Source organism: Chaetodon auriga, chromosome 10 (genome assembly GCF_051107435.1).
Source record: "Chaetodon auriga isolate fChaAug3 chromosome 10, fChaAug3.hap1, whole genome shotgun sequence".
NCBI classification, from domain to species: domain Eukaryota; kingdom Metazoa; phylum Chordata; class Actinopteri; order Chaetodontiformes; family Chaetodontidae; genus Chaetodon; species Chaetodon auriga.
In genome coordinates, this window is record NC_135083.1 from 4,768,220 (window position 1) to 4,792,050 (window position 23,831).

At 47.0% G+C, this 23,831-nt stretch overlaps 1 protein-coding gene across 1 annotated transcript in view; it reads right to left on the reverse strand.

Moving 5' to 3' along the window:
- The window catches only part of plxna2 (plexin A2), a 164,475-nt gene that overhangs the window by 15,374 nt on the left and 125,270 nt on the right, over window positions 1-23,831 (reverse strand). The window contains 9 exon segments of the mRNA XM_076742075.1: window positions 1,548-1,707; window positions 2,331-2,477; window positions 2,702-2,768; window positions 10,597-10,865; window positions 12,162-12,304; window positions 14,221-14,455; window positions 14,987-15,130; window positions 15,536-15,775; window positions 22,856-22,949. Coding sequence (XP_076598190.1) covers window positions 1,548-1,707; window positions 2,331-2,477; window positions 2,702-2,768; window positions 10,597-10,865; window positions 12,162-12,304; window positions 14,221-14,455; window positions 14,987-15,130; window positions 15,536-15,775; window positions 22,856-22,949 — 1,499 coding nt within the window.

A 23,831-nucleotide genomic window follows, 5' to 3' on the forward strand; every position in this document is an offset into this window, starting at 1 on the left:
GCAGAGGTTTGGTGTCACATGTGCCATACACACACATGAAAACCACCATGTGTTCAAGCAGCACATCTGCTTTGAATTAACATAACGGTAATACTTCGGCGTGTGATTTACGCAGTGCCTTCAGAACTCCCTTGCGGGGCAACTGTGAACTGTGCTAAAATAACCACGACTTCCTCATGACACAAAGCAAACTCTTAAAACACCTCTTTTCAAAGCTCATTTGCCTTTCAGTCGGCGGAGCATCAACCTACATGACTCCCAAAGAGAGCTCTCTTCACACATTACCCAAATGAGCAGATATCAGCCGCTGGCGCTCTTGTACGGCTCTCTGCGTGTGTACTCCTCTCACAGACCTGGATTGACATGCATCTTAATTAAACATTACACACGAACAATTTCAAGATGTATATGCAGGCAGGCTGCACGCTTTAATTGGTACTTGTGTCGTGGAAATGGCGCTCCATTAGCATACGCAGCAGTCGGCCCGTCAGGGTCAGGAAGAAGAGAAAGGTAGAGCAGACGAGAAAGGATGAAAAAGTGAACTGTGAGAAAATCAGCTCGTTTCTAAAGAAAAAAAAATCAGGCAGGGGAAACAGGTGGGGGCTGTGAGCAGTGCTGGTGGAGGGCAGTGGCTGACAGCTCGTTGTGGGGTAATGAAATGATAATAAGGGTGTTGACGGGGAAGTGGACAGCCATTGTGGCTCTCATGCTGGCAGTGATCATTGATTTTCTCCTCTGTTGACTGGGTTTTATTACTTTGTGCCTCTGCCAGGTGACCACATGATATCCCTGCCTAACCTACGCTCTACAGAAAAGAAAAAAGAAATGCACGGACTCTCATGCAGATGCACAGACTCAATTATTTTCAGCGAGTCAGTCAAAGGGTGAGAAGTGGACGGATGCGAGCCAGAGAGGGGACAGCGGACGGACACAGAGCCGAACTGCGGAGTGATGGATGACGGCTGATTTGCGGAGAGCTGAGGGGAGTTTTCGTTCCCTCCGCCCATGTGAATTCAGAGAGAATGAGAGGGACGGAGAAAATGGGAGGCAAGGTACGGACATGCGAGGATTGAAGTGGCAGACTGCGTAGGAGTGGAGCCCGGCGTGAGGCTGGCGAGCCCGTCTGTCAGCTCTTACCTGGGTCAGCCAGACAGCCACGTCACAGACGCAAAAAACACACACACACACGCGCGCGCGCAAAAAGACATGCGCACTTCTCCATCCACTGTGTCTTATTGGCACCAGCAGGCAGCGAAAGCAGCCAGACGGAGGGATGCGCCGCACACTGTCAGTCAGTTTGATAGAAGGCCTGGCACCAGCACGCTGCGGCTGGCTGGCTGGGCTGCTGGAACACAGCTTTTATCACACTAATGCACTGATAATCTGTACACATGGCTCGGTTTTCTCTCACTGATACATTAATCTGTGGGTGTGAAGGACTTTACACCTGCCAACTGCATCTGCAAGTGTCTCCATCGTGTGTGTGTGTGTGTGTGTGTGTGTGTGATGTGTGTGCATGCGTGTGCATGCATGTGTTTGCTCCATACCGAGGTCCATGTCGACAGCACGTGGCCGCTGGGAATAGGGCATGTTCTTGTAAACAGCGTCTAGTATCTTTTCCTTCACTTGGGTGATGGTGTCGCAGTTCAGCACCTTCACTGGAATCTCTGGACTGTTTTCATTGTCGGGGTTCACACAGTTTAGGATCTGGATTGAAGAGAACAGGAGAGAGAATAAGGAGCGGAGTGAGCCTAGAGGTGTAATGTTACTGGACTGGACTTGGGTCCAGCTCGAGGCTTTGGCCTCATTAGAGTCTCCTTGGAGCATGGCAGGAGCTTTGAGAAACCATTTCCGCTCTCGCTGGCAACCCAAAATCTAATTTCACACCTTCGGCGGGACACCAATTTCCAGCTCTGCCGGGGTATTAGCACGTAATGAGCCAAATTCCCAGTCGGAGCAATCAGAGCATTGTCATGTCACATGCTGGCTGCGTGACTGTGTTGCTCTGTGTGTGCATGTGCGTATTTGTGTGTGCTGTTTAGTGTGTTCCAACTCCACAGCCACCTACCCTGATGTTGGACCAACACTGGAGCCTGTGGGATCATTAGTTAATTTTCTTCCCATACAGGAAGGAAGACACCCGACACAGCAGACACAGCTATACCATTTTAAAAAGGGTTTGCGGAGAAAAAGTAAAGACAAACAAGTAAAGTTAGGATGTACAAGCTGTCATTTTCCCTGGGCCTCTATGGTGGCAAACGATGATTGGTCTGTGTATGTCAGCGAGTCACCGTGCACACTTCTCGTGCGCCTCGCTGAGTGTGACGTACCAGGGTTTTGTACTCGATCTGCTGGCGGATGAGCTTGTCTTCGCTCAGGGAGTAGCGGGCCTCTCCGGTGATGGCGTCGATGGGCCCCTTTTCCATCTGCTGCTTGATGGCGCAGTACAGCATGAACAGAGGCTCCCCTGCACACTCCTGTGAACACACACACACACACACAGATCCACACACGAGTGAACACACAACGCAAAAATTCACCAGACTAAACACCTACAAGTCCGTATACTGTAAATATCTGATAATGAGCAATCATGCGTTCTATTCAGAAACACAATAAGATGCACAAGATTCATATTTGTACATGACCTCCCATACAGATAACAACACAGGATGTTACATGTGCTGCTTGGTGGACTAACCTTGAGGAATTTGTGCAGCAGGAAGGCGAACCAGTTTGTGAGCATCTTCTCTGCAACCGACTCTGTTCTGAAATGACACAAAAAAACAACAGGAAAAACAAAATTGAACATTCTTTGTGTTGATATTCAAAAACCTTCAGATAAAACAAGAGTTCCATAATTCATGGGGTTATGTGCAAGACTTCAGGGCGGTTAGCTTGGCATCCTGAGCGTACTGCCTGCAACACTGTGGTCACAGTGAGCGAGCACAACGGAGCAAGAGCAGAGAGGGGGCATCTGTGCGTGCACGCGCTGAAAGAAAGCGCGTGATGGAGTACGCGTGGACGTGAGTGTGCGTGCATGTGTGCGTATTCACGTGTGGCTGAGCACAGCGGGACATCAGCAGCTGTGACAAGCCTCAGCTGTTGAGAGAGACGAGTGCTGTCACAGCCAGGTAACGCCTGATCACAGCCAAAACGATCTCCTCTCCTCTCATTTCCTCTCTTCCTCCTCCGCCACCCCCCCCCCCCCCCCCCCACCCCAACCCTCTGCCTTCCCAGTCAATCGCACATGGAGGTGCAGCTTGCCGCTGGGCTTGATTGGGCATGAAAACACACAAGTGTGCGATGGCCTCTCGACTGTTTCTACCACAGAGCGCACGGGAGGACTGTGTACACCTCTTTCATAATTCCTGCTCGTATCCTTCTCTGAATGCCAGACAAACATCCCCCCTCTGCCTCATTAGCACCATCACGGAACACAACAGCAACAGAAGTTAGACTTAAAAAAAAGAAAGACTAGCAAACAGCCAGGTGGGAATGGTTAACGAGCATGAAGCATAGATGAAAGGGTTAGCTCTGTGCAGCTCATGTGGACAGGCACCTGAGGTGAATAGCAACAGCAAGCTCCCACCTTCTCTTGTGAGAGCGCTCCTGCCCTGCTCCTTCGCCTCGTCGCCTTGTTTGACTACTGCACAAGCCTGCATGCAGACGGGCGGCTTCAAAAGAAGAACGCCAAAACCAAACTGCTTCGGATTGGAAACGCACTTTTCTACCAGCCAGCTTTTGGTCCACACCATTATCGCTGTCATTACTCCTGCTAGCTCTTAACATTGCTGCGACATACGCTAATCACGAGTTAAGATGCCGTGGCAAAGTGTCCCGTAGACTGTTTGCAGGAGTGTGGCAGCTTGTGATTGTCACACAGCCGTGAATGATCTCCAGCTCCGCCAGCTTGTACACGTGCGTTTCCAATTCATATGGCGATGCATTGGAAAAAAAATGACCCTCTTAATGTAGCAGGAAATTACTGTGATTACTCTGGTGTATATGATGGAGGGGCCTTACAGCGCACTGTGCTGAACTGGGGATTAGCCGGAATCGAAGCAGCCAGGTATTAAAAACAAGCTAGACGGCTTCCGTCTCCTCTGAGCTAAATAGTGCTGGGGATGATTATACCTATTCAGGCTTTGAATGGACCTAAAGGGAGATTATGACTATTACGGAGATAATTGCGTTAAGTCGTGTTTGAGGGCTATAAGCAAGAGTCTGGGACCGAAGCAGTAGTCCCAGAGGGATTGCCTGAGCCAGGGGAGGTTACAACAGCTAACATTTTAGTCACTGAGACAGTGTCAGTCATTCCCGCCGTCTCATTAAACTGAGACAGAGTGAGACATCCTCTCCGTCGTTCTCTTTCACAGGCAAATGCAGAACGTTCCTCCAGTTGCAGGATGGTGGAGTGGCAGAGTTGCGATGTTGTCTCCCACGCCTGGAGGCCGTTCCTCCGCAAACCTGCGGACTGCTGGCCACTCGGCTGGTTGAGAGACAGAGAGCTCTGAAGTGTGCCAGGAGTCGAAGGGGTGAGATGTAGATCAGTTCACGAACGCACGCTCATGCGTGTATGAGTCTTTGTCAGTCTGACACATACAAACACACGGGTGAGGATACACAAGCACATGGAAAGAAAGATGCAGACAGGATCCACACGCCCGACCAGCAACGCTGCACAGCGAAGGCATCGGGAGCTGCTGCGCGTGCCTGAGGCTGTATTGTCACGCTGAATAAACCTAAATATATTGTGGATTTTTTGGACAATACCCCAAATCCCTCTGTAATTGCCCTCCTTCCTCTACGAGAATTCACCTCTCTTTGACCCCCCCGCCCCTCCACCTCATGCTTACCATGCGCCCCTCCCAGCTTGTATGAGACTTGAATGTGTTCGAAGTTAATGGAACCTATTAAGCATTTTAATAAGCTCAGCAAGTCCCAAAGAAGGAAGTCAAATAAAGCCTTTTTTGTGGGGGCTGTGCTGACTCCCCCTTAATATCTCTCCTTTTGAATGTGGATGGGGGGGGGGCACTTTGTTCTCCTCCTCTCCTTCTTGTCCTCCTCCTCATCTGCCTCCAATCCCTCTTTCTATTAATTGAGTTTCATTAATGAACATCAGGATTTCATTATCCCACATAGTGTTTAAGAGGGGCTTTGCATCCCCCCCATCTCTGGTCTCCTAATGGCAGTGAGGGTGGGGGGTGGGGGGTGGAGGGTGGGGGGCTATATTAGCAGTGGAATGTCTTCCAGTGAAACTAATGCCAAACACAATACTCGCTCTCTTAATAACGCTGTACTCCATTGCTCTGCATGGGCGGAAATCTCATTACAAAAATGCTGAGGAGAAAAATAATACAAGATTGAAAAGTCTCAAGGTGATAGAAGCAATGTTCTGTGATTCCATTAAAAGAACATTATTAAGAGGAGAAAGAAACTGGGTGAAGAGAATGGCCGCGGCAAGAAAAACTTAAGAGGAAGACTGAGAGAATAGATGTGTGAAAGAAGTGGGTGGCTGTGCAAGAATGCTCTGGTGGGGGTCATCAAACACAAGAGGAGTTCAGTAATAATGGACAGGCACAGAGAGAGAGGGCAGCGCCGTGAAATAACAGCAGACACGAGGATTCTCTCTGCTGGAAAGGTTGGCCTGAGCGCCGCAGAGGTACGCCGCTAACATATTTCACTAATGTAGCGAAATACAACGCAAACACCGCGAGGCGCAGCATCGGTTACACTTAGCGCGCCGGAGAGTGAGGAAATCAAACACATTGTCGAAGCTGAGAAATGGCTTTCAAAAAGCTTTTAGGAGAATGTAAGAGTCTGAAATCTTTCCCGATCGAGACACAGGGAGCGGGAGGCATCTGAAATCTTTAAATACCAAAGAGACCAGAGTTTCCTCGAAAAAACACGCAGAGGAAGCAGCACAAGTGCACTTCTCAAACGGGATTCCAGGAACTTGGCTGACGGGGGATATTCTATCTGATACTGTACATGCTGTAATTTGTTTTCACTGGACTGGTGCGCTGGGTGGTGAAATGGTAGCACTTAGCCAAGCAGAATGGGAAAAAGAGTACGTGCCACAGAGCAGCTACAGCATAATGTATACAAACTGCCCTCTGGCACTCGCGCACACCCGGCCCACCATCATCCTCAGCCAATGACACGAGCCAACGGCCGCCGCATTTACTGCATTCTCTGTAACTATCATGCGGTTAACTACTTCCACAAATAAATGACAATGATTTGTTTTCCATCCTGCTTAATCTGCCAAGAGGCTTTTCACATGCATTCATTTTCGCTCTGTAACAGACCACTTCAGCCCATTCAAGTCCGCTCAGGGAAGGGACAGAAATTCAAATGAATGGAAACTGAACGGCATTCAAGTGAAATGGATACGCTATTTATGACCTACTGTAAGCCTATTAGCTGCTACGAGGTCAGCAAATGTAGCAATCAGACGTTGGCAGACTCCTGAAGGAAACTTTGGTGATTTTCAAAGCAGCTCTGTTTCATTACAACGTGGGTTGTATGTGCAAACGAACATGGATATGAATAACACAATAATATAAATAACACAGCGCCATTTCTATGTTTCCTCTACTCCACAGACAGCCTAGGCTTAAAGACCATATTATTTCTTTAACGTAAGTGAAGAAGAGGGATGTTGTTTTAACCATTAGCCCTTTGATTTCATCTACCTTTAGCCCTGCAAACTCGGTGAGAGCGCCACATTCCTCATTGCTTTTTATCAAAAATCTGAAGTTATTATAGTCATATCTATAGTGTGGACTCTAACGCTGAGAGTGTAGTGACTGTAGGCCGATTTAAGTTCATCTAATATTATCATTCCCAATAAAGTACAGATAGCACATCAGCAATTAAACACTCAAATATGAAAAGAAATGCTATCAGGAGATAATCTGCCCATGTGAGAGACAGAGAGTGTGAGAGGAATGCAGAAAAAAGGCGTTTTGGAGGCAGGCAGAGACGCAGCGTTCATGTTAATCACAGAACAAGTTTACATGCAGCGTCTTCAACGCGCTGCCCACGTCACTCAGCGGAAAGCGCTCAGAACCTCCGCTCAATTTGCCGAATTAACATGTCCATTAGTTGTTTAACTGCGAATCCTCGGCTGAATCCCACTCCTCCACTGCTCTTCCACACTCTCATTTTTCCTCTCCTCTTCCCTCCTGTCCTCCCCTTTGCCTCCGCGCTGTGGCTGGTGATGGCATGGTGCTCCATCACTGGAGCTCACCGCAGAGAACGGGGCTCAATAATTAAGGGCGCCTTGCTTTGCCGGAGCGGCCGCGTTGTGCAGCTGCTGTGTCCCTCTGCACCATGTGCACACACTCTACCGTCACTCGCTCACACACTCTTACACCACAGAGCGCCCATTGAAACTTTAAACACAAATTGTTAAGTTGTCTGACTCCTTGTATTAAAAATCGCTTTGTTGCAGACGTACAGAACATCCCCAGCCTAATCCTTTAACAAACAACCATTTGGATCCATTTTGCTCATTAAACTTTGATTACTGCAGCAGGTCACTGAGGGAACAGGAGGACAGCATGCTAAAATGACAGATGGAACTATTTCTGTTTCTTCGTCTGCAATGCCTGTGTGATTATGGTTTTCTCTTAAAAGGTCGAGCATGCTCGCTTGTGGACATATTCCCCTCTGGAGGAATTCAATGACAGCCGAGCGAAGCGCGAGGAGCAAAGCTCTTCGCTATGACTCAAACATGTCTTGGGATGCACTTTCAACCCGCTGCAATATAAATGAGAACAGGAAGAGGGCTGGCTGACCTGGAGGGGCGGCCTGTATGTTGGCTCTCTCCTGTATCCATGTAAACTTGGACCAGAGACTGTAAGCTCACTAATAATTCATTTAAAACAACATCAGAGTGACCCCTACGACTAGAAATCTACTGAAAGCACACTGGATTCCAGTATAGCCAGCACAGCTTTATTCACCGCACCAGAACATTGGGAGAGCACACACAACACGCACACAGACGCATGTAAGCTGACACACTTGGACACCTAAAAAAGCACAGGGATCTGTTTGCATGCTGCTAATTCATTGATACCGGAAAACATATGGATGTCTCAGCCAACATAATCATTTCACTATCCTATTATATGTGATAATGGACTGAGGAGAGCTGACAGAAAAGACAACTGCATGTGAAAACGGCAACAAAGCGGAGCCCAGCAGCCTCTCTGTACGCCCTGCATCAACACAATTACTGCTTCCAGACGTGCTCAATTTGACTATCGCTGCAGACACGAGTGTGTGTGTGTGTGTGTGTGTGTGTGTCAGCCGGCTGGCTTGACTGTCGGCTTTCTCTCTAAATAGGCGATGAGGAAGACAACAACAGCAAAGAGCCATGTCAAATCGATAATCCCTTAAATTCTTCAGGAAAACGGGGAGTGAAATGTAAAAACTATAGGACGTTTAGCCCTCCAGGCTGCAGCGGCAGGACCCGAGGATTACGCACCACTGTGCTCCTAATAGGAGTGGATAATGAAAACTTAGAGGTGACGCGGGGCCCTGCTGTCATGAGAAATAACAGCTTAATCCAGGCCCATTTGATGCCGTGTCACTTGAGTCCACTTCTCTGTCTTTCGGCCTCTTTCTCTGTTTGCTTCTGTGTCTTTTCTGTCTGGTGGTTATGTACTCTGACTATTAATGCGGGTTCTTCAAATACGTAGATACACTAAGGGAGGGAGGGTGGGACGGTGGTGCAGCGGTTAGCGATGGGGCTTCTGCTGGCCGGGGTCTTTCTGTGTGCAGGACTTGGAATTAGAGATGCACTTTTTTCACTTCTGATCTCCTGATGCCTCATGTCCTCATACAGAGCTCTTTTCACTTTTGTTATTGTTGTTGGTATTATGTTTTAGGTGACATGAGGCTGTAGCGCATAGCACTTCTTGTTACAAGAGCAAAACATATACAGCAACGCATTCAATTTAAATGCTTTCCAAAGCAATTTCGTCGAACTGCGGGTTAAGCAGGCTGCATATACAAACTAGTGTGGGAGTGCAAATAGCTATGACAACTCCTTTAATGTTCTGAAAAACTAACAAATCAAGTGCACGGCAATGCATTAGCTGCTACTATTAACCACCATACATGAGGTCAAAAGTGGAAAGAGAATTTGAAAGAGTGCAACGGCAAGCTGACAGCTCCTTCACACGGCTTTCAAAGTGAATCTATGCAAAAGAAAAACTGTCAAGAAATAAACATCTACACTTTTAAAACACCCCAACAAATAAGTTCACTACAAATGAAAGCTGGATTAGTATTGTCGGTCCAACATCTGATAAGTAAATCACGTCAGTATCGGCTCCTATGACGATAACGAACCGTTCAGTCCCAATATGAATTACTCATGGAGTGAATGTGAGTGTGAATGGTTGTCTGTATCTGTGTGTCAGCCCTGTGATTGGCAGGTGGCTTGTCCTGTCCCGTCTCTCGTCCAATGTCAGGTGTTCCACAGCCGTCCAAAGGATAAGCAGGTATAGTTAATGGATGGACGGACACTGGGGGAACATTAACATCCGTACAGCAGCATAGAGCATCCAGGCTTTCGGAGAGCCTGCTCACAGGACGCTGCTTTGTTCGGTCTGCATCTTCTGAGCTGAGCATTGTCAGCCCTTAAACCTGTTTAGAGCCACCAAAGCAACTGAGGACACTTGGGCAAGGACTTAGCAGGTGTTTAAAGTTTCAGCACATCACCCCAACTCCCCCGGAAAACAATGTACACTGGAGACACAGAGAGGAAAAAAAAAACAGCTAAGTTGAACCGCTACTGAATGTTTTATAAGGAGCCCGAGTCTGGAGGATAAGTGAGACTGACATTTGCATTGAGAGAGACCAGGGGAGAGACAGCGTGCGAGAGAGAATACAGAATTATGCATAGAACTCAGAGGTTTCTCATGATGTGAGCAGCGCGTGGCGTTTATGTCAGCATACTCTAGATGTACTGTAGTACTCATTACAAGCCTCGCTCACTGCGAAGCGTCTACATCAGAACACAGGGGACAATCAGAATGCATCCACCCACGAGTGAGAGAGGGAAGAACATACAGCTCCGGATCAATCCCCACTCATCTGTCTATATGTATCAACATCCACCTACAGCCTCGCGCTTCTTTACACGTTTTTCAATGAGGACTGGGTCTTCAGCATGTGCGTGACTATCCTCTGGGCACAGGATCACGTATGAATGCACATACAGTATCCTTCTGACTGACACTAATCAAATCAAGCGACTGAAACAGCATTGTAGATCGCACTGTGTTACTGAGGATTAAGGGATTTCTTAATCCTCAATCCTCAAATTACACACAAAGATTGTGTATAATAAGTTTGATTCCATTACTTTATGTTAATTCCTTTTTTTCTCTTCTTTTTAATCACTTCAACGTCAAAAAAGGAGCAATAGCGTCAATATCATTAGTTAGCAAGTTTTTCTTTGTAGACCTTTACTGTAAATCTGCAAATCTTAACTAATACTTTTAAATTTAGTGGCACCAGCTGAGCCGAGTCCTAACATCAGCGCGTTAGTCTTAACGTGTGCTGCGTTACCTGCGCAGCAGCAGCTTGGGGTGGTTCTTGCTCTCCAGGTTGCGGTCGATGAGGTCCGACAGCAGGTGTTTGAGGACGTCGGTGGCGTACTCCAGGCGCCCCTGCAGGGCCGTCATGATGAGCGAGGCCACGTTGCCGCGGTCCCTCATGGAGAAAGAGCGCTGCATTTCCAGCGTTCGGATGAAGGTGAGCAGGAACACTTTGTTGTTGATGAGCTGGCCAAAAAGCTTCAGGGCCTTCTCCACGTTCTGCTGGCCGTTCCCTGAGACCTGGACGGAGGAGGCAGGAGAGCAAAGCCTGTTAGTTTCCAGCACTAACTGAAATAGTAAAGTCAGGTAATAATTTACTAATAAAACTCTAACAGACTGCGTTTCCTGTGTTTCTGTATTTGAGGCGCTGTGTCTCCGGGTTGCTGTGCTGCTGGTCACTGCTCTACATCTCTATCTCCCATTTATTATTTTCTTATTAAACCTGCTGCTGAATCAACAGTGATGAGCTGAATGAGTTTGAAAAGGACTGTTGCTCTTCCACTTTCATCTTGACCTTGTCTCACACAGAATAAAGATTTTTCCAAAGGCACCAAAAGCCTCACTCATGTTTCACTCCAGGCAGACAGAAGTTCCCACTCATGGTGAGTAACTGAGAAGATCTTAATCAATTATTGACCTGCGTCTGTTAAAAAGCATTGTACCCCGAGTTAGCTGCCATTTCTCTTTCAAATCAAATGTCAAATAACTTGCCAGGGTAAGACAATCCCAAAGTGACAAAACTCACTTTGTTTTTGAGTACAGGTCATTCTCTCTAAAAGTTTAGATATCCAATTTGGGTCCTTCTGATAGAAAAACCCGCCACACAAAATGTCTACCTTATGCAGCTTACTGAACATCACAGTGCTAAGACGTGACCTCTGGCCTGCAGAGCTAGTCTGATCTGAAGCAACACCCTTCTACCTAACCGGGCCTGCTAAACCAATCCCATCCTCCACAACCGACAAACACCTCTATCGTGATGAATCTCTTCATCCCTGATAGTTTCATCCTCCGGACTCCACTCTGTGTGTTCCACATAAAATAAACTCATTCCCAAGCACCACTCTGGCCCCATGAAGAGGAGTGAAAAGTGTTAACCAGCCAGTTTTTCCCCCCCGATGGAGGAACCCACAGTCCTGCCTGAGGATTGGGAATTACTCAGTTCATTACCCCTCATACTGCAGCCGCTGGTGGATGAAATAGCCATGTGCTGGGACCCTGTTTTCCATGAGGGGGCTTGCATGTGAGGCGCATATACGTGTGTGCATGCTGCTCAGCATGACGGGTTATATGTGTGTGAGACCAGAGGGTAGAAAGGATAAGAGGCACACTGGTATCCTTTCCCCCTCGAGCACTTTGCTGCTTATGGAGGTTACCCTGCAGGGAGAGCGGTGAGGGCAGACACACTCTGCTGCTCTCTCCCCATCTCTCTTTCTGACTTTTTCTTGCCCTTTCCTATCGCGTTTGCTGCATTTACGTCTCAGTCATCTTCCTTCTAGCCTCCCTCTTTCTTGCTCTCCGTCTGTCTCTTGTTACCTCCAGTTCTCTGAGGACAGGATGATCCTCAATGCCGGGGAAGAGGACCCTCATTGCGTATGTCCTGTAGTCCAGATGGGGGATGCCAGCTCTGTCCAGGTCGCTGGTCAGCTCATTGATGTCAGTCTGCAGCTCGGCAAAGGCTGGGACAGAAGAGAGACAAGAAAGAGACTGGTTGGAGGGAATACTTGAGACATACAGCGTAAGAGTAAAACCATCCTTTAATCCCCGAGGACCAAATATGTGAATCCCTCTCATCTTCACGGTGTTTACCATCGTTATGATGAAGCTGACAGTTAAAGCCCAAGATAGACTTCATGTCAGAGAAACTCAATATTTCACATCCCTCCCTTAAAAAAAGGCAGACCTCTCTCTCGCACACACACACACCTCCCTTTCTCGCTCATTTTTATCTAGCAGCCAGTAAATTGGCTGTAGCTAAGGCCCCAAAGAGTGTGTGTCATCTCAGTGTGAGGCTGCAGGTGAGCGCCAGTTAATTGGCTCCATCCTGACTGACTCCTGTTCAGGCCCACGGCTCTGTTGAGCTGCCTCGCCGCCCTTGGGGAGGCTCCCCCGTCTGCAGCCTATCACAGGAGCAGCAGCAGTCCCCTAAAAACGCCGTCTCCAACCCGTCTTAGCCCTCACCTCCTGGCCCCCGGCCCCCTGGCGACTCCTGGGTTTACACGCCAGCACACGGGCTCACAGGCACACATGGGGTGAATGTACTCATAAGGAGGAACCCAGGTACCCTTCCAAATCCACCCCGCGGGGCACTACACTCCTGGCCACTGCTAATGGTTAAAACATTAATCTTCTACTTTCCCAGGGCTGCCTGTGTGTGACTGATTCCCCCTGTTTGCTTGCTCTGTCTATCTGTCCGTCTGTCTGTCCGTCTGTCTGTCTGTCATTTGACCATTCTGGAAGTTTGCTGCAATAGGATCTTTTTTTTTTTTTTAACTGCACAAAAACACTGTGAAAACTGATCAGGTGGCTGGAGGGGATAAATAATAAGGTGCTCTCTGGCTGATGAAACCCCCTGACTGACAATGTCAAACATAAACCTCAATGTTGCCCTCTCAGTGATTGGTTTTAATGACCGCGATGATGACACCAGGGGCCAATCAGCAGTGTCTGTCTGAAAGCATCCATATTAAACTCAGTGTGAAACACAGAGCGGTCTTGGTGATCAGCTGTTTGCGGTGTTATCCGGAGGTCAGCCTGAGGTTATCTGAAGTCCTCCCACTGGGTAGGAGGTCAAAGGTCAAATGGACAACTGCGCCCTCGCTTAACCCTGAACCACAAGGGAGAATTGAGTTTCAAAGCAGCTGTGTGCGCCGTACTGTAGCAGCGACTCGTTGGGATGAGGCGCTTAACGGCATTCGTTGTTCACTTTAGTGGGACCGAAAGACACGCGTGCAAACACATACTCAACCAGACGCAGGTGTAAAGACACACACACACACACACACACACACACACACACACACACACACACTGCACAAAAAGATAAGCGTGGAATTACCCCTCCAGTTAAGACTATAATAAAATGTATTAAGCATAATGTGTTTCTCGCTGGGAGGAGGTTGGGGTTACTCTAATGAGAAACTCTGTATTCAAGTGTCAGTTTGTGCGCGAGCGTGTACCCAGCATGCAAACTAGAGAGAACTGCAAGGACTCACTGCGTGACGAGAGGGGTCACATGCAGGGTTAACTGCCTTAATCTATGTGTTGTGATATACAGTTCAGCCAGGACGACTCACTGACCCAGATTTGGAGAAATCTTTGCTGCATTATTTAACGCACACAGATCACCAGTTATTTACTTACTGTACTACATGCACAAATCCATATTTATGCCTGTTATGTGATTACAGTCTGCACATGTGAAATGCATTCACTAACCCCATTTAACTACATGAGTGACAGAGCAGCCTCTAAAATTACTGGCTGCAAATGTGATATTCCAAGCAAAGCAGACTCATACAGTAATCACCCTGCAATTTGAAGTCTAACAATAGGCTGCACTCGGTCTGCTGACCATAATATTCAAAATACTAACCCTCTTTGCACTCCAGGGCAACTCGTGACTCCAGGTTGTCCATTTGCATCTGCAAGCGCTTGAGGGTGAGGTCATTTTCACGCGACTTTCGCTTGTAGGCGATGAGGACGAGGATGACGATGATGAGGAGGAGGCCTCCGCCGGCAGCGATGCTGACGATGGCCGGGAGGGTCAGCAGGCTGTCGGACATGATGTGGACCGCGCCAGGAGAGACGTGGAGACCGCCCACCTGAACCTGTGCAGGGACGCAAACACACATCATCACAGTTCATCTTAAATCGGTGCAGTTTAGAAGCTTGGTATCATCTAATGTTTTGACAAAATCCAATCACCAAATCTGTATCACATGATATCTGATACACAGCAGTGCATACGCCAGGTCTCACAAATCCTGCCAAAACACAGGTAAATATTGTGTGCTGAAACTGATGCTGAGCGGAAACACATGCGGCCACCTACACGCCAACGTTGAGAGGGAAATAGTCCGGGGCTTGCACTCAATAAGCGGGCAGGCAACTAAAAATAATTGCAGTGGATTCTGGCAGAACCTTTTGACAGCTAGAGCACAGTCATGCTGCTCTCCCTTTGACCTGTTTCCTTCAGCTGAATGAACAATGATGAGAGCACGAATAATGGAGCTTAGAGGCCAACTATTATGAGAAGAAATCACAAATACAGGGTAGATGGAAACAGAGTGGGAGAGGAAGTTGGGAAGATAGACAGTAACAACACACACAAGCACAGACAGGCCATTGCCCGTACTGACCATGACTTTGTATTGTCCGGTGAGGTTGGGCGGCTCACACAGCAGCTGGCTCTCAGACACGGTGACAGAGCAGGGAGTCTCTCCTATCAACACGGTGTAGTTAAGCTTCACCCCTCCTGACGCCGGGGGAACCAGGTTTCTGCCCTGTGGGTGTGTGGAGATGGACAGCAGGGTGCGAAATTAAGAGGAGAACCTCAAACACATGGCTCAATGAAGATCAGACAATTTTACAAACCCAAAAAGCCAATATGTGCCCTAAATACACTGTAAATTAGATCCCAAGGTTTGGGCACAGCTGCGGCCAAATATGACTCCATACTGAGATCAAACAAGGCGATACACTTCACAGTGGCCATAAGTGGGAACAGCTGGCAATCTGGACAAAAAAAATTAAATATATTCCTCAATTTTGAGCTGCAAGACTTATTGAAACCTGAAAAAAAAATCACATAATGATGATATCCAGAGAAAGCAACCATGATGGAGCTAGAAGAGGAGACTGTGCTAAATGTGTTGATTTAAATGCACATTAATCTAGACTTCCTCTACCTTTAGAATGATGGGTGAGCCTGGTTTTTGCTCCAGGACGCCGGTGGTGCTGAGGGGCTCAAAGTAAGGGTTTGGGTAGTAGAGGAGGTTGGTGTTGTTGTAGACCAGCAGCGCCTGGACGTTGTTAAAGATGAAGCCGAACTCGTCGGCGTGCTTCACCGTGTCCAAACTCGGATGGTACTCTGCCATCAGGGAGGGAGCGAAGCAGCTCATGCTGGTGGTGTTCAACACTTTACACACCTGGGGAGGATGAATAAAGACAGGAGGAAAAACGTGTCAGGGAGAAAATCCACTTTCTGAGATGCTGCTGGGGATGCACTCTGCACATCATGCTATGAAATCAAACAAGATGCGGTTCAGTCATCGAGGATAAACAGAGACAGAGGGTTCGGTTTTCCCGTCGTCTGCCTCCAAAATAAAACATCCAGCACAAAAGTTTCAAGCTGATCTGCTGCAAAGCCCTTCTGTTTGTTATAACCTTAAGTGTGATCTTAACTGAAACGCTCTGGTATTAACATGAACCCTGCAGGGAGCTCTGCGGCCTAATAATTGGCCTATAAAATCCTCATTCTTTTCAGAGAAAAGGATTTACTGTCCGTCATTAAATCCATCTTTATTGGAGAGGAAGCCTCCATAAAATCGAAAATAAATTGCTGCTGCTGCTTCACTGAAAAACACTGGAGGACAACAACCACAAAGGATGGAGGCAACGCTCCTCTATCTCCTCAGGTAGAGGTTGAGCTATGGCTCTTTTATTACTTCTCTCCAGTTTTCCCAGATGAGAGACCTGTCTTCCATCCATCCTCGCCGGCTCAGCTCTAGAGGGAAGGCGAGAGAGGATTGATTGCTGCACAGCACTCTGCTCAGAGAGGTTTTTATCTCCTTTCACTCCCTCCCAGCTCTCTCTCTGGGGAAGAAACTTAATTAGAGGTAAATATCATCAAAGCCGGTGAACGCTAGCGACTACCACGCCTCCTACCTGTTGTCTGCTGCTCGGGAGCAAGCCAGAGGAGATCGATGCAAACTCATTCTGTGTAGGCCACACCAATTGTATTTTGCCAGCATGGTGCAAGGTGAGTTTCGGGAGTGTGGCTGCATGGGTGGAGGGAGGGTCCGGTCTCCTTATTTACTTTTCTCTTGGACACAGAATATAGAGCAGGCTTGCTTTGCCCAGGGGCCACTTTTGCAAAGTGACAGGCGGCTGGTTTAGGAACAAACACTAATATTTATCAGATAAAAGGAATAAACATTAAAAGGCCCATAACTCACCTTCCTTATTAACCTTTTAACTAAATTAATTTGGCACACTAGGCCTATATGATGGATAAATCAGATATTTTACTGCATTTAAGAGCTGCAACTGCATTTTAGTTGTAGATGCTTTGATCACATTTAAAGACTTTAAAAAGTCCTGATTCCAAAAACATTGAGACGCTGTGTGAAACATAATAAGACAAAATGTGATATCCTGCTAATCCTGTTTTGACGTATACTCAATTGAAAACAGTACAAAGACAATACATGTAAAATTTGACCCCATCAGCTTCATTGGCTTTTGTAAATATCTGCTGATTCTGAATCTGATGCAGCAGCACGTTTCAAACACGTTGGGACAGGAACAACTAAAGACTGGCAAAGATGTGGAACGCTCCAAAAACACCTGTTTGGATCATTCCACAGGTAAACAGGTTGACTGGTGACAGGTGATCATGATAGTGGGAACCTCTTCCATCATGTGACTCGAATGTTTACTGTTGGATGAACTCTTTCAAATGTAACCGCAGCGTTTAAAATGCAGATATTAGATGTAGTAAGACGTCTGATCCAGCTGTCATCTCAGCCTCGTGTCAATCCTCGTATCAGCTTCATTTAGTGAATAAGTAAGTTCATTTGAACATCCCAAAGTAAGTTAGGGGACTTTGTTTATTCATTTTATCTGATAAATATTATTAATGTTTGTTTATGAACTGGCCTCAGGCGTCCTGTCATGTGGCAAAAGTGGCCCCGGGCAAAGCAAGTTGAGCATCCCTGGCTTCATTCGTCCCATGGAGCTGGCATATCTGCCCCTCTGCACAGCCCTGACTAACTGGAATAAACGCACAAAAAATTCCCAGTGTGAATCAATTCATTTTCACGAGAATCAGAAGATGGTCGGCGGGCCGCCTGGCGCCCTGCTGCAGGACGTATCCCTGCTACCGGTGAGTGTTTTCGTCATGTAGAGCATTAGATCTAAAATTCTGATTCAAGAACTTGGGAATACTGAGTGTGTGACTTTAGGCTGCAACTACCAATTATTTTAATGAGTAATTAATTGAACTTGTTTGGCTTATTAAATATCAGAAAACAATAAAAACGGCTCTGTGATCGGCTGAATTCATTGACGAATCAGCTCTACGTGCTTTTTGCACACTCCAGGCTCACGAGTTAAAGAAACACGATTCCAACATCACAACCGCCAGCAGCAGCAGCAGCAGCAGCAGCAGCAGCAGCATATACTGCAGTGCAGCTCCGCCAGCCTGCAGCTGCTCTGCAAGGCCTGAATGCTCCTAGCACTTCCTTGGTCTTGTGACATATTTCTTTAGAATTCACACTTTACAAGCTACAGTGGCGGCGCATGAAAAGAGCGAGGAGATAAGCCCTTTTAAAAATAGATAGCACAAGCAGATAGGACTCCTGACATACTTTCACCAAGTTTAGGGTGCGTGTGTGCATGGGCGTCACTTCGCCGTGAGTCAGAGGTGACTAACACAACTTGAGCAGCGTTGTCCTAAAAACGAAACTAAAGCCACGCAGTACGTACTCACAACAACATAACAGCTACTTAAACAACGTGTGATAGCATTGATCAGCGCTGACTCAATGCTTTGTAGATAAGCTAGTGGATAATTTATTAATGAATGTTTTCTGTTTGCCATAATTCACATTACAGTCGGCAAAGATCCCATGAATCTCTTGTACCCACTCACGCGGCGTGTTCTCCACAGCGGTACATGGGAATTGAAGGTTTAATGGATAAAAGAGTTCACGTTAAGTTTGATACATGCTGCTTTCTTCCTGTTGGCATGATGACATGTTCCACAGACAGGCCCAGATGCTCCGGCAGCACCCTCGTGACTGTCACGTTGGAACAGCGAGGCATTTGCAAGTCAACTACGGCTCTGACTACCATCTGTTCTGCCGGAGATGGATACTGTTTTTTTTTTTTTTTTCTTCTACACTGTCCTCACTTTCTCTCTTCTTACTCGTTTTTTTTTCCCCTCAAATAAATCCTTTCCTTCGCTGAATCCTGTCAGGATGGAAAACTGCTGCTATCGTGTATGAAGTTTCCGAGGCGGCGCGGCAGCGAGTGTGACGTGTGGTGGAAATCCAAAGCAATGAGAGGGTAAACAGTGACGGGGAAATGGGGCATTGTGGGATTTGATAAAGAAAACGGGGTATTTGGGTTCCTCTGTGCGGGGGGGTGGGGGGGTCAGGGGGCAATAAATGGCTGTATTTCAAAACACTCTTTGTATGACTTCTGCCTCTCAATAGATGGATATTAAGTACTTTTTTATGAATGTATACTGCTTTCTGTTTACACTGCAAAACGATCTATATGGATTACTGGACTTGTTTTGACCGCTTCATCTACTTCACAGTGAAAACAAAACCCTGTATATCGCCAAAAATAAAGTACACCATAGTACATCCAGTCCTTTAGGCCACATGGAGAAAGAAGCCACACATTGTTCAGCATTGATAAAGTGAATTGAGGTCAACAGATAGAGGAAATAATTGGAATCTTGGCCTCATCTGTCTTCTTTCTCTAGTGTTGGACAGAGCCAGGGTGTTTTAAGGCAGTAACACTCCAGCCCCTCTGGCTGAATACATTACCATGATCTACTGTGCAGCTACAGCCCACTCAAGCATTCAAAGGTCTCTGGCCAGGGAAGTAGTGAGAGAGGCAGAGGGAGAGAGTGAGAGAGGAAGCAAGGATAAGATGGACTGGCTGCGGAGTTGTGCGTAGGAGAAATGCGAAGGGTCACGGAGCCAAAGGTCATCCGAGGGATAACATTCGATAGCTAGTCATTCGCTGTTCCTGTACTTTGTTACTCCTACACTGTGTCTATTTTCCTGCCTGCCTGCCTGCTGTTCCAGCCAACTGCTAATACTGGCATTAATTCTAACTTCAGCTCAGATCCATCCATAAATGATCCACGTGGTGTTTGCTCGTGCGGAGCCAGAGCCAGTAGTTTAATTTCCCCCGAAGATGTGTGGAAAATCATCCGCTGGATGTCTTGTGATGAGGGTGTGACTAATTTCAAACATCTTCCGTAAGCACGGCTGTGTGCGCTAACAAGTGGCTTTTCTTCCCTTAAAGTCAACACAGAAGCTACAAAACAGAGACGTCAAAGAGGAAACAGTCGCAGCCCTCCAGACTGTGGACACTCATGATGGCGCGATGATTCAACGAGCCACTCGTGATGCTGAGACGTCGGCCGCTGTAAGACACATGCACACAGCTTCGAATACAAAATCATTACGGACGTGTAAACTGTAAGTTCTGAGTGTCCACTATGATTGCTCATGGTAATGATGCGCGCCTCTAGTGCTCAGTGCAGCAGACAATCAGCCTGATTGGCCCAGACGTGATGGGCACACACATGCCCGACGCTTTCTATGATCCGCAGCAGCTGCACACGCACCTGATGTGCCGAGCCTGACACTCAGCCCGGCGTCTTAAGTGCGGCACATACGGCAGATGAAATCTTTCTGGGACGGGGAAATGTTCTGGAGCTGGAAAATAACCCTTTTAACTTTAATCAAGATTATGATAAATGTTTCAGCTGTGAATCCGGTGACAGATAGAGAGCATTTCACAAAGAAAATTGTCCTTTTTTTTTTTTTTCCTCTCTCTGCCGGTTTCTTTGTGAATCTGTGCAGGTGACACAAGGGAGGGAGAGAAGAGAAGCAATTTAGTGGGAGACAGGTGATCATTTGAAGGCTGGCTGACAGACAGCAGCTCTTATTGCTATAGGCTGCTCTGCTGTTTGCCTTCCTCCAGTGATAAAAGGGGAAAGAAGTAGAGGAGGGGGAGAGGGGATGAAGGATGGGTAATTGTAACCTTAGCATTTAATAGAATTCATTCTCTGTGGCTGTGGGGCCAATCAAGACAGCGACACGGGCTCCTCTTGCGAGGCGCTAGGTGGGAAGCTGGGAGAGACGAGGCAAGGTGGAGATGAACAACTCTCTTTCAAAGCCTTGGAAACTGACAAATCAGACGGCGCGGCACCCACACACGAGTCAAATCCCATTCCGCCAGGTCTGCCGGAGTCTCTCGCTGTGTTTCTTCCTCCTCTCCAAACATAAAACACCACAGATCTGTCTTTTACTTGTAATTACTGGGGTTTCAGAATTCACAGAGACCTTTTAGGGGAACTGTCCTTCCGTGAGGAAACAGTGCAGCACAAAAAGCCCAGGGCAGAGTTCTGATTTTTAGTAAAGGAACATTCGCTAAGCAAGTCAGACATTTAAGGCCAGTTTTAGACTCTTGATGTCAGCGATGGGATGCTGGACTTGCAGAGGGGGGAGGAGGCGTGTTGGGACAAATCTGTGTAGAATTCTACAAGCGAGACATGGCATTGAGGACGCTTTTGTGCGTGCATGCAAGCGTACTTACCAACCTGTCCTCGGATTCTATAAATGAGGCATGAGATTTATGTGGCTGCAGTATACACCACAGTATAATGTGTGTGACTGTTTGCAGCATGAGCCAACTGCTCTCTACAGTAAACACATGTGAATGAGTGTGTATGTGCAGTGGGTGTTTGTCATGTTGCTGGATGTATCTGAAAGCGGTGGTTCACAGCTGGAGGTCAGGACCCCAACACAGAGTTATTAGATAATACTGTCAGGGGTCAGGAGATGATTAGCAGGCTTGGAATTGAGAAAATCTGAATTCTGGGATTCTGTTTTTTGGACTTTTCTCTAATTTTAGTTTTAATCTAAACAAAAATGGATGCAATCTCTCAACAGCGCTGGTGTCAGCTAATATGACACTTAATATTAGCGCTAACTCTATGCAACTGAATGGTACTAAGCTAATGTTGGCAGGTTACCTTCAATGTGTAATGTCTGCCTTTCCTTTCGAACATCCTGGAAAACCAGCTGTAACTTGCACATTTTGATGTTTTTATGGTACATTTTGCATTTCCATGCGTGCAGTGTGTCTTTGGCCTAAATTCAAACATTAAATATCATTTAATAATTCTGTTATTATTAATAATTTAAGTGTGGTTCATGCTTTGGGAGCATCTCAATGAACTGTGTGAAACTGGTGGCGTATCATAATATTACTTTAATCAAATTTAAGGAAAAAAAAGCTGGTGTTGCATGTGTTCGTCTAAAACCGCTGGTCTGGAACAGCACCAGAGGCCGAGCAATCGACCCGCTCCCAACAGACACTGCACTCATTTTGTACAATTATTTGTAATTGCTTTGCATTAAGGGGTCACGAGGAAAATGTTGGGAACTACTTGTGTGAGAGCGCGTGTTTGTGTCGTGTCAGTACGCTGTGCACACGGCACGGAGCACTGTTCTTTCACACATCCTCCTCTCCAGCGCCTCCCCTTTAGTCCTCTCCTCTGATCTCCCCACCTTTCCCCAGACCACGGAGAGGAAATCCCATCCTCTTAATTAAACAAGGAGCCCCAGGACAGGGGCTCAAATACAATTTGTAACGATTTCCCGCAGCCAAGACTTTGATTATACAAGGCCTCTTTATGCTGACCAAAGACTCCTGACCACAGTTAATCTTCCACTGAAACCCATTAGGAGACTTCTTGCCGCTGATCATGCACACCTCCAACAATCCCCCCACTGACCCACCCACACCGCTTTTCTCAGTTTGCTCTATTACTTCAAAATATCTGCATATACAGTACTTTGAAAACTTTATCTTTGCGAAAACACGACTTGAGCGACAGTAAGACACAACGGGGCTTAGCGGAGCTGAAATTTAGCCCCCAGAAAATGTAGGGTAACCTCTTAATTAAATACGGCATGCAGACCACTCTCACTGCCGGCTGCATTATTCAGATGCTCGTCGGAGAGCTTGAGACGACGGGGACGACTGGGAAGCGTAGAAAGCTGGAGGGGCTGTTAGGAGAGATAGTACTTTCCTACCCAAGCTAAACATCACTTAGCTTGCTTGTATAGCCGCATTTGTGAGTCAGGCAGGGCCTAGTTAGTGTAAATTCTGCAGCATGTGTATGCAGTGCGTGTATTCAGCGAGTTAACACTGTACCAGCTCTTTGGTTAAGACAGCGTAGTGGTTCTTACATTGACGGACTCTCGGCCAGCGTACTTGACTCGGATCCTGGGCTCCTGAACCACGTCCAGATTGGTCCCTGTCACCATCAAGGGAGTGTGTCCACTGAGGAAGAACACAGGCAGACACAGTTTACCCCACAGGCTGAAATCATCATGTTTGTCCTCTCATTTCTCAAAATTCAAGAGGAGAGAACGAAAATGAAAGAAAGAAAGCAATAAAGGGAGGAGGATAAATGAAGAAAGAGACCAAGCAGCACAAAAGCAATTCTAGACTAAACTTTCTAGCCCTGATGTACCTCTTCAGAATATCCGCCATCAGTCGAAAATAAGCGCATCAAACCGGCTTTCATCCTCGCTTTCTTTCGGGAGATAATAGCCCTTGGAGTGGAGGATGATTAGAGATGCTTTTTAACTGACTTCACTTGCTACAATCAACTGGTGCAGATTTGGGTTCTGAAAACACCACGGCAGCTCAGGCATGTGAGGATGCAGCGGTGGTCCTGGGCTTCACAACACAGCAGCACAAACAGAACAGGCAGGCAGAGCGGGAGGGAAACTGCTGGATGTGCGGCTCTCCCTGCAGCTGTTTGGGTGGTTGTTGATGTTTGTTGTTTTTGCTGTTGTGCCGTGCTGCATAAAGATGCCAGGCAGGAGTTGTTGGCAATAATAAATGTCAGATGGGTCTGCGCTATTAGTCCGTGGGTTCACTGAACCACGGTGGATCACCAGTTACTGTAGATAGACCTTGTGCTGTCTATAGGCTCATTAAATATATATCCTCAGCTACTGTGGAGGCTAAGACGCACACTGACTCCTGCTCTCTGGCTGTTTAAATACAGTATTTATCTACATACAAAGAACAGACAAAGAAATACGACCAACATGGCGTCCTTCTCTATCCCTGTCTCTCTTCATTTCCCCCTCTTTTCCCTCTGTGCCATCACACTTCTGCTGCAGTGTCCTTCACTCCTTCTGTAAGCCCAAG